This window comes from Pogoniulus pusillus, chromosome 11, assembly GCF_015220805.1.
Source record: "Pogoniulus pusillus isolate bPogPus1 chromosome 11, bPogPus1.pri, whole genome shotgun sequence".
NCBI classification, from domain to species: domain Eukaryota; kingdom Metazoa; phylum Chordata; class Aves; order Piciformes; family Lybiidae; genus Pogoniulus; species Pogoniulus pusillus.
Genome location: NC_087274.1, coordinates 28,247,752 through 28,266,106, shown reverse-complemented (window position 1 = coordinate 28,266,106; position 18,355 = coordinate 28,247,752). Strand labels below are relative to the sequence as shown.

At 48.9% G+C, this 18,355-nt stretch overlaps 1 protein-coding gene across 1 annotated transcript in view; it reads left to right on the top strand.

Annotated features, from left to right (window-relative positions):
• CPZ (carboxypeptidase Z) overlaps window positions 1-18,355 on the top strand; it is a 43,888-nt gene that overhangs the window by 13,949 nt on the left and 11,584 nt on the right. The window contains exons 3-7 of the mRNA XM_064151822.1: window positions 488-862; window positions 3,280-3,492; window positions 6,146-6,342; window positions 7,488-7,649; window positions 13,404-13,562. Coding sequence (XP_064007892.1) covers window positions 488-862; window positions 3,280-3,492; window positions 6,146-6,342; window positions 7,488-7,649; window positions 13,404-13,562 — 1,106 coding nt within the window. The remainder of the gene's footprint in view (window positions 1-487; window positions 863-3,279; window positions 3,493-6,145; window positions 6,343-7,487; window positions 7,650-13,403; window positions 13,563-18,355) is intronic.

The following is an 18,355-nucleotide window of genomic DNA, read 5'->3' as shown; positions in this document are numbered from 1 at the left end:
TCTGCTCCAGGCCCCTCACCAGCTTTGTCACCCTTCTCTGGACACATTCCAGTACCTCAATATCTTTCCTGAACTGAGGGGCTCAGACCTGGACACAGCACTCAAGGTGTGGCCTGGCCAGTGCTGAGTACAGGGCAAGAATAACCTCACTTGTCCTGCGGGCCACACTGTTGCTGATGCAGGCCAGGATGCCATTGGCTCTCTTGGCCACCTGGGCACACTGCTGGCTCATCTTCAGCTACTATCTACCAGTACCCCCAGGTCCCTTTATTCCTGGCTGCTCACCAGCTACTCTGTCCCCAGCTTGTAGCACTGCTTGGGGTTGTTGTGGCCAAAGTGTAGAACCCTGCCCTTGGCCTGGTTAAGTTGATGACAAGGCCATCTTGCCTCTTGTTAAATGACCACCTTCCAGCCCAATGTGTTCTGTGAACTACTCACCCTGTCAGTGAAGCAGGCTATTTTTCATCTGTTCCTCTCCTTTTCATAGCCAAATGTGTGGCCATCGCCTTAAGTTCTTGCTCTGATGTTGCCTACACCCACACGATGTACCCTAACCTCCTGGATCAGAAGGCTCGGGAGGTGATCGAGTACAGCTCCGAGTACCTGCTCATCAGTGTGCTGCACAACCTGCTGCAAGGCGAATGCAACCCGGACCTGCGCCTGCTGGGCTGCTCGGTGCTGGCCCCGCGCTGCGACAAGGACAAGGTCATCAAGCCCTGCAGGCACGTCTGTGAGCACCTGAAAAGAAACTGCCTCCACGCCTTCGATGCCATAGACATGGCCTGGCCTTACTTCCTCGACTGCGACCGCTTCTTCGCCGGGGAGCAGGAGGGCTGCTTTGACCCGCTGGCAAAGCTGCGAGGTGAGGCAGGCAGGGAGGGAGCCCTGCTGGCGTTCCTGTCCGCGGGAAAGTTGGACCACACTTTGAGTACTGTGTCCAGTTCTGGGCCCCCCAGTTTAGGAGGGACATCGAAATGCTTGAGCGTGTCCAGAGAAGGGTGACAAGGCTGGGGAGAGGCCTTGAGCACAGCCCTACGAGGAGAGGCTGAGGGAGCTGGGATTGGTTAGCCTGGAGAAGAGGAGGCTCAGGGGAGACCTCATTGCTGTCTACAACTACCTGAGGGGTGGTTGTGGCCAGGAGGAGGTTGCTCTCTTCTCTCAGGTGGCCAGCACCAGAACAAGAGGACACAGCCTCAGGCTACACCAGGGGAAATTTAGGCTGGAGGTGAGGAGAAAGTTCTTCCCTGAGAGAGTCATTGGACACTGGAATGGGCTGCCCGGGGCGGTGGTGGAGTTGCCGTCCCTGGAGCTGTTCAAGGCAGGACTGGACGTGGCACTTGGTGCCATGGTCTGGCCTTGAGCTCTGTGGTAAAGGGTTGGACTTGATGATCTGTGAGGTCTCTTCCAACCCTGATAATACTGTGATGCTGTGTGATACTGTGATCTCTTCTGCCAGGCAAGCAGCAACAGAACAAGGGGACACAGTCTCAAGTTGTGCCGGAGGAGGTCTAGGCTGGATGTTAGGAGGAAGTTGTTGGCAGAGAGAGTGATTGGCATTGGAATGGGCTGCCCAGGGAGGTGGTGGAGTCACTGTGCCTGGAGGTGTTGAAGCAAAGCCTGGCTGAGGCACTTAGTGCCATGGTCTAGTTGATTGTCTAGGGCTGGGTGCTAGGTTGGACTGGATTAGCTTGAAGGTCTCTTCCAACTTGGTTGATGCTATGATCTCCCTCTGCTTGCTGCGGCGACGGCACAAAGCCTCTCGGCTCGTCGTGTCAGCCTGTCGTCGTTACAGACACCTCTAAGGTCTGATTCATTTTGTTCCCTCTATTTTTAACACTTAATTAAAAGTGTGCTTGGGAAGCAGCTGCTTCTCTGTCTCATAGACAGGCAGCTCGGAGCTGGGTGTTTGGACTGCCGACAAGCACGGAGATGAGCCCTGCCCTGCGTGGTAGCTGTCTGCATATTCGAGATGTTTGCTCGCCAAACCGCCGCTCCGCTGCCCTCATCAATCCGTGGCTACCTTAACAAGCTTAACGGCTCAGTAAAATAACCTTCTTCACCTTATAAAGGTCTCCCAGTACCTGAAGGGGCTTGCAGGAAGGCTGGAGAAGGACTTTCCATAGGAACTTGTGGTGACAGGAAGAGGGACAATAGTGTTACACTGGAGCAGGGTAGGTCAAGGTTGGACATTAGGAAGAAGTTCTTTGCTGTAAGGGTGGTGAGACCCCAGAAGAGGTTGCCCAGAGATGTTGTGGATGCCTCCTCCCTGGAAGACTTTAAGACTAGGCAGGATGAGGCTTTGAGTAATCTACTGTAGTGGAAGGTGTCCCTGCCCATGGCAGGGAGCTTGGCACTACACAAGCTTTAAGCTCTCTTCCAACTCAAGCCGTTCTATGATAACCTTTAATGATTGTCACAGGCTTTTGTTTCACAGAATCACAGAATTAACCAGGTTGGAAAAGACCTTCAAGATCATCAAGTCCAACCTATCATTCTTTATACCATATTATCACATTATGATGTGGTGTTAGGCCTAATCGGACAGACATGGGCTTATCCATGCCCTGGCTTGCCCAGACATGTTCTCCTGCTCCCCCTATTTCTGTGCTGGGGGAGGCAATGGTGGGAGGGGAGGGCACCTAATATGGTGAATCTTGGCAAAGTGCCATTCTGATTGGCTAATCTATGTCCAATGCCCTATTAGTCTCAGGCTGGATATTGATAAAAGGGATAAGCAGGCAGCATGGGGTGCTGCTGCTGCCTCATTTGCATCCTGAATTTACCTGGAGAGCTTACCAGGAACAGACTCTAAATGCCTGTACACGATTGGCCTGCATAGCCAGGGTGACATTGTGCTGAGGCTGCACATTGCAAGACATTCTGCCTGCACCTGAAAGTCCACTGGTAAGACTAGAAGTCCTGGATGAAGATGATCCAGGCAGCTGCAGACAATTGAGTTTCACACAAAATTAATTTGATCATCCAGCTTCAAAGGGAAAGTTATGTACATTTAGTAACTACCATGTGCAAAGCATGCCAAAGGAGGAATTATTACTGGATGTTGTATATAATGTATGCATAACACCTGTCAGTGCATAGGCACTAGAATGATTTGGGAAACAAAAAATGCCACAATAAACTGTAAGATCTACTGCACAGGTTTAAGCTTTGGATTGCTTCTCTGTCTTCTAGAATTCTGCTACTGACAGAAGTATTTTGCAGGAAAGTGCAGGCATCCACGGAATCATCCTAGCACTGTGCTATGATTTTTCTTTGCAGGAGAAGTGAATGCTGAGGAAGAATTGCCTTCAGACTTGCCAGCCACTTTTCTTCAGTTCAAGCACCATTCCTATTCCCAAATGGTGAGCACGTTGAAGAAGACTGCTTCTAAGTGCTCCCACATTGCAACAACGTACAGCATAGGTCGCAGTTTCGAAGGGAAGGATCTCTTCGTGATTGAGTTTTCGACCAAGCCTGGACACCATGAGCTGCGTGAGTTACATCAGTGGTCCTCGAAGTGAGTCTGGCAAGGGCCAGATTTTCCTATGCTCTCAGTTCTTCAAAACTCAGAGTGTTTTCTTCGGTGGTGTTTTAAGGGTGGTGTTTTTCAGTTACCGACTCCCAGCTCAAAAATAACCCCTGACTGCATCTGGTGGATGGACTGCTATGGCCATTGCTAGGTATCATGAGCAGGTTGCTTCTCACCAGACCAGCTCCATCATCAAAGTAGCCTCAGCAGTTCAGTAGAACTGAACTTCGTCTGACTTAATACTGTATTGAGATTATCATAGAATCAGCCAGGTTGGAAGAGACCTCCAAGCTCATCCAGTCCAACCTAGCACCCAGCCCTGTCCAGTCAACTAGACCATCACAGTATCACAGTATCATCAGGGTTGGAAGAGACCTCACAGATCATCTAGTCCAACCCTTTACCACAGAGCTCAAGGCCAGACCATGGCACCAAGTGCCACGTCCAATCCTGCCTTGAACAGCTCCAGGGACGGCAACTCCACCACCTCCCCGGGCAGCCCATTCCAGTGTCCAATGACTCTCTCAGTGAAGAACTTTCTCCTCACCTCCAGCCTAAATTTCGCCTGGTGCAGCCTGAGGCTGTGTCCTCTTGTTCTGGCGCTGGCCACCTGAGAGAAGAGAGCAACCTCCTCCTGGCCACAACCACCCTTCAGGTAGTTGTAGACAGCACTAAGTGCCTCATCCAGTCTTTTTTTTAACACCTCAGGCCAAGTTGTTATGTCTTTTGGGTATTGAGCTGCAGGACAGGCAGAGAGGACAGCAAAGGTCCTGCCTCTTGCACTCCAGGTCTGACCAGAGCACAGGCCACTCACACCTGACACACCCAGTTAGGCTGCTCATGGATGAGATGCATGGAGGTTTCCAACTGGTGAAAAACTGGTTGAGCACAAAGGGTGCTGGAGAATGGAGTTAGCTCCAGTTGGTGACTGGTAACCAGTGCTGTTCTGAGTCCAGTTCTCTTTAATATCTTTATCCATGATCTAGGCAAGGGGATTGAGGCAGCCTCAGTCACTTTTCAGATGACACCACATTGGGCAAGAGGAGTGTTGAGCTGCTGGAGGGTCAGGAAGACTTGCAGAGGAATCTGGCTGCTGCTCCATTTGCCAGGAGAACAAAAAATTGACTGAAACTTGTGATACGGCCTGATAGAGAATGGTGTTCTAACAATTTATCTAGCATTTCCTTCTAAATCTGTTGCTTCCTGCTGCTCAGGACAGCATAAAAAAAAGGGTGGAAATGGCTCTAGTGCTGGTGATTTAACCAGCTTGAGCAAGATAGCATAACAGCTCTGTGCCAGCCCTCTTCAAGTGTCTAATGCAGAAGGTTGGCCAGGATCAAAGACAAAGATGAAAGGCCAGACAGGAGAGGGTGTCTCCAAAGTGCATCTATTCTCCATTTTCCATTAGTCTCTAAGGAAGGATGGAAATTGAGAGAATAACTGCAGGGAACTATGAAGTTTTATGTTTCTAATAGCTCTCTTCCAAGGCTATTTAGCCTAAATGCCACTTTTTATGCACAACCTAATTTCTGCTCCAAGTAGAGGGGTGATGAAACAGATCGCTTCCAGGATCTGTAACAATGTAAGGCATTGAGGCTGCCCAGGCTAAATGACACTGCCAGGGGTGTGTTTTGTTCCTTCCCAGCCACGGCTTGACATTTTTGTTTGCAGCATTCTTTGCTCACAATTAATGATGAGCCCAGCAAAAGCTCAGGGCCACGATTGCCTCTTCTGGCTCAAGATCCTGAAAGTGCAGACTTGCTTTATTTCACACTGCTGAAACAGAAAGGCTGAAAGATTTGGGGCATTTTAGCCTAGAGAGGAGAAAACTAAAAGGGGATCTTCGCAATGCTTATCTTAAGGGTGGGTGTCAGGAGGATGGGGCCAGTGTGTTTTCCATAGAACAAGAGGTAGTGGGCACAAACTTGAACATAGGAAGTTCCCTATGAATGTAGAGTCATAGAATCAACCAGTTTGGAAGAGACCTCCAAGCTCAGCCAGTCCAACCTAGCACCCAGCCCTATCCAATCAACTAGACCATGGCACTAAGTGTCTCATCCAGGCTTTGCTTGAGCACCTCCAGGCAGGGCGACTCCACCACCTCCCTTGGCAGCCCATTCCAATGGCAAATCATTCTCTCTGTGAAGAACTTCCCCCTAACATGCAGCCTAGACCTCCCCTGGCACAACTTGAAAGTGTGTCCCCTTGTTCTGTTGCTGGTTGCATCAGGAAGAACTACTTTGCTTTGAGGGTGGTGAAGCACTAAAACAAGCTGCCCAAAACGATGGTAGAGTCTCCATCTCTGGAGTCATTCAAAACCCACCTGGATGCCACTCTGTGCAACCTGCTCTAAGTGAACCTGCTCTGAGAGTGACGTTGGATTAGATGATCTCCAGAGGTCCATCCAGTCTCTGTCATCCTGTGATTCTGTTGCTGATCTGACTTGCCAGGAAGGGAAATTCACCTGGAAGCAGTGTGCTATTTACAAGGACGTATGCATTAAATCAGTGTAAAGAATACTTTCTGACTCATCAGTAAGCTATCTGGGCTGTTCTACTTTGGAGACTTACCCAGGTATAATCAAATTAAAGCATCTCATTGCTTTGTATTCCACAGTCAAGCCAGAATTTAAATACATTGGCAATATGCATGGAAATGAAGTCGTGGGGAAAGAACTGCTGATATACCTCGCTCAGTACCTGTGCTCAGAGTATCTTCTTGGGAACCCTCGCATCCAGACCCTGATTAATAACACCAGAATTCATCTCCTGCCTTCCCTCAACCCTGATGGCTACGAATTGGCTGCAGAAGAGGTAATAGACTTTGTATAAGGAAATGTTCAGGGCTTCATCTTTCTAAAATCCCCCATGGGAAAGGACAAGCTGGGAGGGGGAGTGTTACCCGTGGGAGGCAGTGTTAATAATCAGCAGCCAGAATCCCAGGTTCATTTCCTGGCAGGTTGCTTTCCAAAGATGATATGAACCCAGATAAGAGGAAACTGGAGCCTTGTTTGTCATTTTTGCTGCCTGCCTGCAATGACGTGGCAGTGACTGTGTTACTTTTTCAGACACTTAGCACTTTCTGCTCTCAGTTCCAGAACAAAATGCCCACTGACTCACTCTGAACACTTTCAAGTTGCTTTACAAGGAAGTGTTGTTTAATATTACGGAGCAGATGTTCTGCTTTTAGAAGAGGAATAATACATGTGATAAAATATCAATATAAGGAATCAGAATGAAATGTGAAGTGGATTGCATAGAGAAGTTGGGGAAGCCTCATCCCTGGAAGTGTTTGTGACCAGGCTGAATGAGGCTGTGAGCAACCTGATCCAGTGCTAGGTGTCCCTGTCCGTGGCAAGCAACACTCATTAGAGTTCTTTCCAACTCAAGCCAGTCTATGTTTCTTTGCTGCCATGCTTTCATCATGGGTGGCAGAATTTGGAGATCAGACAATGTTCAAAGGAGACCTATGAAAGTGAAACTTCTGTTACATGTTACCTGATCATCTTCTTTCTGCCTCACTTTTATCCCTAGCAGCATTAACATGGAAGTAGGACCTTTCCTTTTCTGCAGTGCTCATCTGATGAGCTCTGTCTGTTGTGTGAGTCTGGGGTGATTGCACTTTGCCTGATCCAGTCCTGGAGCATCAGCTGTGTGTTCTTTTTTTTCCTCCTCTAACCCTCTCTGCATGCTGCTCGGTGCTGAGTAAGAAGCTGCTGTGTTCCTCTCATGAGTCACATCGCTGGTGAGTTAAATGCCTCCTGCACTCTAGTTAGTGCCTTAGTGTCCATGGGGATCAAACATGATTAATCAAGTGTGGTTTTTGAACAGGATAGGCATTTTCAGTTAACTTCATCTAAAACTTTCCTTTGACTAAAATGACATTTCAAACAATCTCTAGAAAGAGATATTTTGACTCAGGAGGTTGTTCTGAGCTTGGCATTTGTCTTACAAATTAGGGAGCTGGTTACAATGGATGGGTCATTGGACGGCAAACGGCTCAGAACTTGGACCTGAACAGAAACTTCCCTGATTTGACATCTGAGGCTTACAGAAGAGCCGAGATCCGTGGGGCCCGCCTCGACCACATCCCCATTCCACAATCCTACTGGTGGGGTAAGGTATGAATTACAGGTTTTATAAATCACATATGCTACAGAGCAACTTGGGAGTGAAGAAACTGAGATTGCTCGGCTTGAAGTCATTCTGTGGTAATCAGACTTTTCAAGCAGGACTAAACTGGCCAGGCTCAGAATTGGCAGGAAGAATTGTGGTGTAGGTCTGGCCAAAGAGGCAGGTGTCACCAATCGTTGGAAACTTTGTGGGTAATTTGGAATTTGCTACTTTAGATTGAGAATAATGACTGTTAGGAAGGGGGTCACAAGTGAGTAGTGGTTCATCATTCGTGATGTTAACTGTGGTAGCACATTAAAGACTTTATGGAATCGGAGTTTGCTGCACTAAGCTCTGCACGGGTTTCATGCAGTAGCAGTTTCTGACTGGGGAAACATATAAAGGCTTTGTATCATGTTGTGTGGCATCAGCTTTCACCAGAAAAAGGATGTTTATAAATGACTGTAACCAGATGGAGCAATGGAAACAGCCTGGAATGCCTAAAACGGTCATGGAAATGCCTTTGGTTTTCTGTGGAGCTGCTTTCATCTTTTCAGATGGGATGAAGAGGCCGTAGAAAAGACATCGAGGTGTGAAGGAAAGGATAGAGATTTTTCTCTGGCCATGTGCTTACTGTCTTACATGAGCAGGGCTGAAGGCCCAAGAACCACTGAGGAAGAACACACATGGTTTTAACACATCTACATGAGCTTGTCTCACATTGTGCCACCCAGCGTCTCCATGACTCTGAACTTTCCAGCTCTCCCTTCCCCACACTCTCCACTGAGATCTGCTTCTGCCCTGGTCCTTCTTGTTGTCTTTGGGATGGTCAGTGGTAAGCAAACGCTTGCAGGAGTCCATTTTTGACCATGCATTTAGTTTTCTCTGATGGTGTATAACATCATGCAGTTTGTAGACAGTTAGATGGTGACAACCTTACACGTCTCTCCTGTAGTTACCTGTGCTGCCACAGCTAGCTCTGCCCCAGCTGCAGGGTGCTGGTCACCCAGGGGTGTCTATCACCACAGGCAAGGGACCAGGAAGCCTTAGCACAGAACTAGCCTCTGTGTGAGCTCTGCCTGAGTGGGTGCAGACTGACTTACAAAGACATCCCTTCTCCTGCAAAACTTTCCTTGGCTTAAAAGAAGAAATTGAAATAAGGTTGTGGTCCAATGATTCCTTCCTCTGAGCACCAAACCTCAGCGAATGTCTAGATGCTCTCCTGACCTCAAGTGGGCCCTGGACTGCACACACTCAAAGCATCTCCAAATCCATATGCTTTGCAGAACAAATGGAGGCAGCAATTTGCCTATGACCCGAATGGCCTCACTAAATCTCCTTGCTGGCTGCAATTTGACAGGGCTGAGAACCTTGGCAGTGAGGAGGGTGGTAGCTTTGCACCCCTCTCCTCTGCTAGTGGCACTATAAACCCCCAAGTCAAGTTTCCCATGGCAGGTTCTGTTTTGTCAGGCTGATGAACCTTAGAGCAGTTGGCTTTGTGCACGTGAAAGCATTAGATCAGATGTTTCAACACCAGCCTCTCAGCTTTCAATTACTTAATAGTGTTTATTACCTGCCTTATTAAAGTCATTAGCTGAGTATTGCAGGGCATTGTACAAAGATCAGAAAATGGAAAGCCAGCTCCTGGCCAACCCCATAAGCTCAGGAGAGCTCCTACCCCCCCTTCCCCACCATAACCCTCCCTCTACAGCCTGCTTTGTTCCCCATCATTACAAATTATTGTAATAAGAGGTCTGAGGGCTCAGACTGAGAGACTTCACCTTCATCTGAAATGAAATTGACTTGATTCAAACAGAATTTTGGCAGTCTGTGCCAGGGGAGGCTGGCATAGTCTTTAGGAAAATGAGTTTGGTTGCTTCTAGAAGGGGAAAAAAAAAGAAACCTCTGAAAGGAGTCAGTGCCTAATTGCAGCCTAATTGGCAGAAATGGGCTGCAGGTTTGGAAAAGGCAGTGGCCGCTCCTTGTATTTAGACAGAATCATTCAGCTGTTTTCTAACTGTGCTCCAAATTGTTCTGGTGAGATGGATACTTCAAAATGGATCTCCTCTGACTGAAAAGCAAGAGCCCCAGTGGAAGAAAACAAATGAACTAAAACCTGACTAAAACTAAAGCCAGACCCGAAAGATGAAAGCCCACATTAAAGGACAAGACTGACTAGTGAAAGGCTGGAGCGACATGGACACCACCAGCTATCATCCCGTGGAGCTGCACCAGGGTCTGCACGTTTCAAAGCCTTAATCACTCTGCATGAAGTCACTGAAATGTTATCAGGATAAGAATAGTGGCACTGAAACTCCTCATTTTCCCCCATGCTCCTTCCGGAGGGTATTGGCTCAGAGACACAGCAGCATCTCGTGGCTTGTGCAGGTAGCTAGTGAGCAAGGTGGATGCTCAGAGGGAGGCACGGAATTCAGGAGCTCTGGACACCTCAGCCTTGCTCACTGAAGTGTAGAAGCAACTTTGAAATCTTTTGGTTGAGGCCTGAGGTTGCTATCTGAAAGCAGGGCTGGTCCTAGTGCCAGGCATGTGCTCTCAGATTGGGCAGCAAGAGATGGAGCAGCTGCAAGCAGGACAGAGACCTCCTGAGAGTTTAGAGCAGCATCCTTCTGGGGAGCACTGGTGCTACAGGGTTTGGGGGGTGTGGGCTTGATGCTAGGCCTCCAACCATTCCCCAGTGAGCTCCCAGACAGGGATCCATGGAGCAGGCAGTGGCACTCACAGGCTATTACAAGCCACCTGACATTTTATCTTCAGAAGAGGAGGGCTCAAAGGATAGGCAGCAACACACTTTTGAGGGTTCAGTTGAGAGTGGCTGGCTGAGTCCCAAATTCCTTTGGGATGAAGTTCACTGTCAAACCATCCCAGGGCTCTATACAAAGACCAGAAGAGCAAATACTTTGCTGCAGGTCTGTTCTTCAGACACAGCTAGGTGCCCTGTCACAAAGCCTGGAGGTCTCTTTTCTTCTTCCAGCTCTGTAAGTGGATGTGTGAGACTGCAAAAACTGCAGGGCACTTGCCCTGGTTTTTTGGAGTACCCTTCAGCTGCCCCTTTAAAAGCATATTTCAGATCATGCCCTTCCTGCAAACTTTGTGTCTAATCTTCCCAATTATGCAAGAAACCACTTGGCCAGGTCTCTGGTGTGCCAAGTGCATGCTGGTCAGACTCGACCTGTTACATAGCTTTCCTTTTCTTTTTTAAAGCTGCCTTTTTAAAACATCAAGGTTAAGGTAATGGGCACAAACTGGAATGTAGAAAGTTCCTAAACAGGAGGAGAAACTCCTTTAATCTAAGGGTGCACTAGAACAGGCTGCCCAGAGAGATGATGTAGTCATTCAGAACCTGCCTGGATGCAGTCCTCTGCAACCTGTCAAGGTGATCCTGCTTTGGAAGAGGGGTTGGACAAGATGATTTCCAGAGATCCTTTCCAACCCCTGTGATCCTGCTTTGGCAGGGGAATTGGAGTAGATGACTTCTGTCCATGTGCTAGGTGGGGGGTGGCCTCTTTTCCCAGGCAACCAGCAATAGAACAAGGGGACACAGTCTCAAGTTGTGCCAGGGTAGGTCTAGGTTGGAGGTTAGGAGGAAGTTGTTGGCAGAGAGAGTGATTGGCATTGGAATGGGCTGCCCAGGGAGGTGGTGGAGGCACCGTCCCTTGAGGTCTTCAAGAAAAGCCTGGATGAGGCACTTAGTGCCATGGTCTGGTTAACTGGATAGGGCTGGGTGCTAGGTTGGACTGGATGATCTTGGAGGTCTTTTCCAACCTGGTTGATTCTATGACTTCACAGCAGTGGGGACCTTGGCATCCTGTTTCTTCCCAAAACCAAAGTGCTGCCTTTTCAAACAGCACAGCTGCAGTGGCTGGAGGCACCAGCTCAGCTCCACTACAGAATGGCACTTTAAGGAACTCTGACAACTGGTAGGACTCAGTTATTAACTGGAGCATCTAAAGGGAGGTAGCCTCGTGCCTTTTCAAGGAAAGGGCTGGGTGCTACCTTCTTAAACTCTTCCAGGTAAAACTGTGTTTAGACATGGCTTTTTTCCTGACAGCCTTTGCTTTCTACCTCATTGTTGGGAGCTGTCATACAGCCGTGGTGCAGCTTTGCTTCACGGCATTTGTCTCTGCTCCCATCTCAGTTTGTGCTGCTGTCTACTGCATCCTCAAAGCTGCAAAGCAGAGTAGTGACTGATCCAGAGAAAGCAAGGACCACTATTATTGTCATGCACAGATCTCTAGGGGTTTGGCTTGGTGGGGTTTGGCGTGTTCGAGGGTTATTGTGGGGTCTTTGCCTGGCTGAGTCACAGTTTTAGTCATTGGCCAGCTCTGGGGTCTTGGCTGGCTGATTTTCTGACAGCTGGCAGAATCAAAGCTAAGGCTGCTGGCCCTACCTAAACACAGGACTAAGTTCATCATAACAGTACTTGCTCGTTGTTTTAAACCCCATATATCTGCACTTGAGCAAAGCAACGTCTGCATTAGCAGCCTCTGCCCTCATCCACTGGTAGCTTCACAAGCTGCGAGGAAAATCACCTCAGCTCCCCCAAGGACACTAGTGTGTGCCTCGGCTTGCAGGGACTGGCCACCAGATGACACTGTTAGTCCTAAAATCCAACTAACACGGCAGCAGGGCCCTGAAACTGCTCCTCAGAAAAGCGGGTGAAGGAACCTCCTGCATTCCAGGGGCAGATGAGCATCTTTGCGTCTTCAGTGACCACTCCCTTGGCCAATAGTACTGAGCACAGGCTATCAAAGGCACCTTTTGGGACTGATCTGCAACAGCTCACTACTGCTTCACATTCATTAGTATTTGTTTATATGCAGATCAGCCTGGACCAAAAGGTGCTTGTTTTAGTGGTTGTGGTAATGTTGCATTGATGGCTGGACTTGATCCTAGAGGTCTTTTCCAACCTTAGTGTGGTTCTATAGCAAATCATAGAATCAACAAGGTTGGAAGAGACTTCCAAGATCAGCCAGTCCAACCTATCCCTGTCCAATCAACTACACCATGGCACTAAGTGCCTCAGCCAGGCTTTTTTTTTTAACCCTTACAGGGATGGTGACTCCACCACCTCCCTGGGCAGCCCACTCCAATGCAAATCACTCTCTCTGCCAAAGACTTCCTCCTAACATCCAGCCTAGACCCCACCTGGCACAACTTGAGACTGTGTCCCCTTGTTCTGTGGCTGCTTGCCTGGCAGAAGAGACCAATGCCACCTGGCTACAGCCTCCCTTCAGGTAGCTGTAGACAGCAATGAGGTCACTCCTGAGCCTTCTCTTCTCCAAGCTAACCCACCTCAGCTCCCTCAGCAAACTGAGCCTCGTGTTCCAGATTACCCATCCAAAATCAATCCTGCTGATTCAGAAATTAAATTAGATTAGGGGATAGTTTTGCAAGTAGCAGTACAACACCACCATTTTCTTTCGAGCCTAAACTGCTGCTAGCATCACTTTGAACTGCTGAAAATGTCATTGCAACAAAAATTCACTCTTCTGTCAAGAGTTTCTCTTTGTTATTTTTGGCTTCCTTTATTCAGTGAACACTTTGTTGCCTCTGCTTGCTGGAGCAAACTGAGGCTCTTCCTCTATTAATCTTTGGAAAGGAAGAGTCAAGCAGCCTCAGCGTTCTTCTTTCTGACACACTCTCTGCTGGGCTTCATCCTATCCAGGGTTGAAATCCCCTTGGAGCTGCAGGACTATTCACAGTTGTATTTTGGTTGTTTTCTTTTTCCTTTTGGATTTCAGGTTGCCCCTGAGACAAAAGCAGTCATGAAGTGGTTGAGATCTATCCCGTTCGTGCTCTCTGCCAGCCTCCATGGGGGTGAGCTGGTTGTGACTTATCCTTATGACTACTCCAGACATCCTATGGAGGAAAAAATGTTCTCCCCTACACCTGATGAGAAGGTAATGTTGATTTTGCATGGGTTGAGCACATCAGAATGATTGCCATGTGTGAAACTATGTTACCTTTGATTCTTTAAGGTGATGTACAAGTGTGATTGTGGATGTGTGTTTGTGTCATATAGAATCATAGAATCACAGAATCAAGCAGGTTGGAAGAGACCTCCAAGACCATGCAGTCCAACCTAGCACCCAGCACTAGCCAGTCAACCAGACCATGGCACTAAGTGCCTCAGCCAGGCTTTGCTTCAACACCTCCAGGGATGGTGACTCCACCACCTCCCTGGGCAGCCCATTCCAATGCCAATCACTCTCTCTGTGAAGAACTTCCTCCTAACATCCAGCCTAGACCTCCCCTGGCACAACTTGAGACTGTGTCCCCTTGTTCTGTTGCTGGTGGCCTGGCAGAAGAGACCAAGCCCCACCTGTCTACAACCTCCCTTCAGGGAGTTGTAGACAGCAATGAGCTCTGCCCTGAGCCTCCTCTTCTGCAGGCTGCACACCCCCAGCTCCCTCAGCCTCTCCTCATAGAGTTTATGCTCCAGGCCTCTCACCAGCCTTGCTGCCCTTCTCTGGACACATTCCAGCACCTCAACATCTTTCTTGAATTTATATATATATATATATATATATATATATATATATATATATCTCCTATGGTTTAGACACTTACATAATGTGCTTTAAAATCAAGTTCCTTGACACACCACCAGCTTGATCTGTAAATACTGGCCCCTGTTCTCTGAGGCAAAATGTGACTTCAGGAGTTACATGTCTGATGAGGAAAAGCTGAGAGACCTGGGGCTGTTTAAGTCTGGAGAAGGGAAGACTGAGAGGGGACCTTATTAATGTCTATAAATATCTGAGGGGTGGATGCCAAGAAGAAAGGGGCAGGTTCCTTTCAGTGGTGCCCTGTGACAGGATGAGAGGAAATGGATGCAAACTGGAATCCAGGAAGTTCCAGCTCAACATGATGAAAAGCTTTCTTTACTGTGAGGGGGATGAAGCACTGGGGCAGGCTGCTCAGAGAGGTTGTGGAGTCTCCTTCTCTGGATATTTTCAAATCCCACCTAGATGTGTTCCTGTGTGTCCTGCCCCAGGTGATCCTGCTTTGACAGGGGGGTTTGGACTCAGTGATCTCCAGAGATCCCTTCCATCTCCTAACATTCTGTGGTTCTGTGGTGGGAAATGCCAGGCTTTTCCTACGTAAAGGGAGCAGGCTGAGATACTTTCACCTCACCAGTTGAGGCTCCCAGGTGACCTTCTTGTGGCACTCCAGGATCTGAAGTGGGCTACAAAAAAGCTGGGGAGGGAATTTTCAGGCTCTCAGGGAGTGCCAGGACTGGGGGGAATGAATCATAGAATCATAGAATCAACCAGTTTGGAAGAGACCTCCAAGCTCAGCCAGTCCAACCTAGCACCCAGCCCTATCCAGTCAACCAGACCATGGCACTAAGTGCCTCATCCAGGCTTTGCTTGAACACCTTCAGGGATGGTGACTCCACCACCTCCCTGGGCAGCCCATTCCAATGCCAATCACTCTCTCTGTGAAGAACTTCTTCCTAACATCCAGCCTAGACCTCCCCTGGCACAACTTGAGACTGTGTCCCCTTGTTCTATTGCTGGTTGCCTGGGAGAAGAGGCCACCCCCCACCTGGCTACAGCCTCCCTTCAGGTAGTTGTAGACAGTAATAAGATCACCCCTGAGCCTCCTCTTCTCCAGGCTAAACAGGCCCAGCTCCCTCAACCTCTCCTCATAGGATTTGTGCTCCAGGCCCCTCACCAGCTTTGTTGCCCTTCTCTGGACACCTTCCAGCACCTCAACATCTCTCTTGAATTGAGGAGCCCAGAACTGGACACAGCACTCAAGGTGTGGCCTGAGCAGTGCTGAGTACAGGGGCGGAAGAACCTCCCTTGTCCTGCTGGCCACACTGTTCCTGAGACAGGCCAGGATGCCATTGGCTCTCTTGGCCACCTGGGCACACTGCTGGCTCATCTTCAGCTACTGTCTATCAATACCCCCAGGTCCCTTTCCTCCTGGCTGCTCTCAGCCACTCTGTCCCCAGCCTGTAGTGCTGCTTGGGGTTGTTGTGGCCTAAGTGTAGAACCCTGCCCTTGGCCTTGTTAAATGTCATCCCATTGGCCTCTGCCCACCCATCCAGCCTGGCCAGGTCCCTCTGCAGGGCTCTGGTCAGGCTGCTCTAGGGTAGGGTGTCCCTGGGCATGGCAGGGGGGCTGAAACCGACTGCTCCTTGTGGTCCCTTCCAACCCTGCCTGCTTCTACGACTGCCAGAAGAGAAGCAGCAGGCCTGAGCAGCAGCATTATTGTCTGCGTAGGAAAGGAAAGCCACCATGTGGTGGCAGCCTCGTAACGCTTATTGCAGCTCAGGCGCTCAGCAATGCTTTCCCCCTCTACTCCCTGGGAAGTTCCTCATTTGGGACTTGCTGTAAATCTTCTGTGAAATTTTTTGCCATCTTCCCTATTTCCCTTTGGTTTCCTCAATCTAGTATTCATTGCCGACAGGCCCAGGAGGAGAGCAGCTCAGTTTTCAGCCTTCTAGCCTGTGTTGGAAACGTCCCCAGCCTCTTAGGGACGTGGCTCCTTTATATAACAAACTGAGGTTGAGAATAGTCAGCAGTTGATCTTTGCCTCGAAGCATCTGTTACCTTTGAGCATATCTCTGGCCTGACTTCTGGGCTGCATCAGGAGCAGCGTGGCCAGCAGGGCCAGGGAGGTGATTCTCCCCCTCTACTCTGCTCTGCTGAGACCCACCTGGAGTACTGCATTCAGTTCTGGAGCCCCCATTACAAGAGGGATGTGGAGGTGCTGGAGTGTGTCCAGAGAAGGGCCACTGGGATGCTCAGAGGGCTGCAGCAGCTCTGCTGTGAGCACAGACTGAAAGAGTTGGGGCTGTGCAGTATGGAGAAGAAGAGGCTCCCAGGTGACCTTCTTGTGACCTTCCAGGATCTGAAGGGGGCCTCCAAAAAAGCTGGGGAGGGACTTTTTTGGTTATCAGGGAGTGACAGGACTGGGGGTAATGGAGCAAAGCTGGAGGTGAGGAGATTCAGACTGGAAGTGAGGAGGAAGTTGTTGAGCATGAGAGTGGTGAGAGGCTGGAATGGGTTGCCCAGGAAGGTGGTTGAGGCCTCATTGCTGGAGGTGTTTAAGGCCAGGCTGGCTGAGGCTGTGGCCAGGCTGACCTAGGGTAGGGTGTCCCTGGCCATGTCAGGGGGATTGGATCTAGATGATCCTTGTGGTCCCTTCCAACCCTGACTGATTCTATGATTCTATGATCTTCTGGAGTGATAGTTCTCAGCAGCACATGTCCAATATTTAAGTACTGATGACTATTAAACCTTTTCTGTATCAATCCATTTCTTCTGAGCTGTACCACACCTATTAACTGTGAGTGTGGCACTGATTTAGTGCTAAAACCAACCAGGTGCTGCACAGCAAAAAAGTCCATGAAAGAAACATCTAGTGAGTGGTACTGAAAGCACCAGAAGCTCCAGAAGTTTACTGTTACTGAAAGCTCCAGAAGTGAGGACTAGGGGAAAGCATCAGGCTGTGCACCTACATCCAATTGCCTGGGCTAGGAGTATCCTGCTGGATGAATAGGTGGTGGAAAAATATGGCTATGTATGCCTTAGGAAGCAGCTTACCTGTCAGATGGAAGGACAGCAGTGCCTCTATCATCTCCAGTCAAGGACAGCAGATGTATTTGAGTTGGGTGATCATAAAATCACAGAACTGTTGTGGTTAGAAAAGACCTTTGAGATCATCAAGTCCAACAGTTTGACTAGAGCTCACAATCCCACCACTGCTGCTAAGCCCCTGCCACTAAACTGTGTCCCTCAGCTCCACAGCCATGTGTCTTCTAAATGTCTCCAGGGATGGTGAGGTCCATGACTACTCATGCTCTAGCTGCTAAGTGTATTGCTCTCTGAGCATATTCCAACTGCAAGAAAATTGATTTGGGATTTAATTTCTTCCTTCATTCATGCTAGCAGCCAGGTAAAAGCCTTGAGCCTCTCAGTGAGAAAGAAGAAAGCACTTGGTCTCTGGAAAGAAAACATCTGCAGATGTCTTTGGGAAAGGAACACACTCAGGAGTTACCCAGACATCTTCTAAACTTTCATCAAATATCTTCCACTGGAGGTTCAAAACTAGACCCAAATTTCCAAATTTGAGACCTTGGTCCTGGCCCTAAAAATGTGGCAGTAAAAGTTTATCATAACATTGTTAATTACCATCCATTTCTTTCTCTTTGGAGGAGTCTTAATTGTTTGGGATGGGCAATACAAGTGTACACTCAAGGGAGATGCAAAAGCATGCTGAAACTGGTGAGAGGCCTGGAGCACAGCCCTGTGAGGAGAGGCTGAGGGAGCTGGGGTCGTTTAGTCTGCAGAAGAGGAGGCTCAGGGCAGACCTCACTGCTCTCTACAACTACCTGAAGGGAGGTTGTAGCCAGGTGGGGGTTGGTCTCTTCTGCCAGACAAGCAGCAACAGAACAAGGGGACACAGTCTCAAGTTGTGCTGGGGGAGGTCTAGGCTGGATGTTAGGAGGAAGTTGTTGTCAGAGAGAGTGATTAGCATTGGAATGGGCTGCCCAGGGAGGTGGTGGAGTCACCATCCCTGGAGGTGTTCAAGCAAAGCCTGTCTGGGGCACTTAGTGCCATGGTCTAGTTGATTGGCTAGGGCTGGGTGCTAGGTTGGGCTGGATGATCTGGAGGTCTCTTCCAACCTGCTTGATCATATGACTTTTAGTGTTTGGCCACCAGAAGTGTTTTGGTGC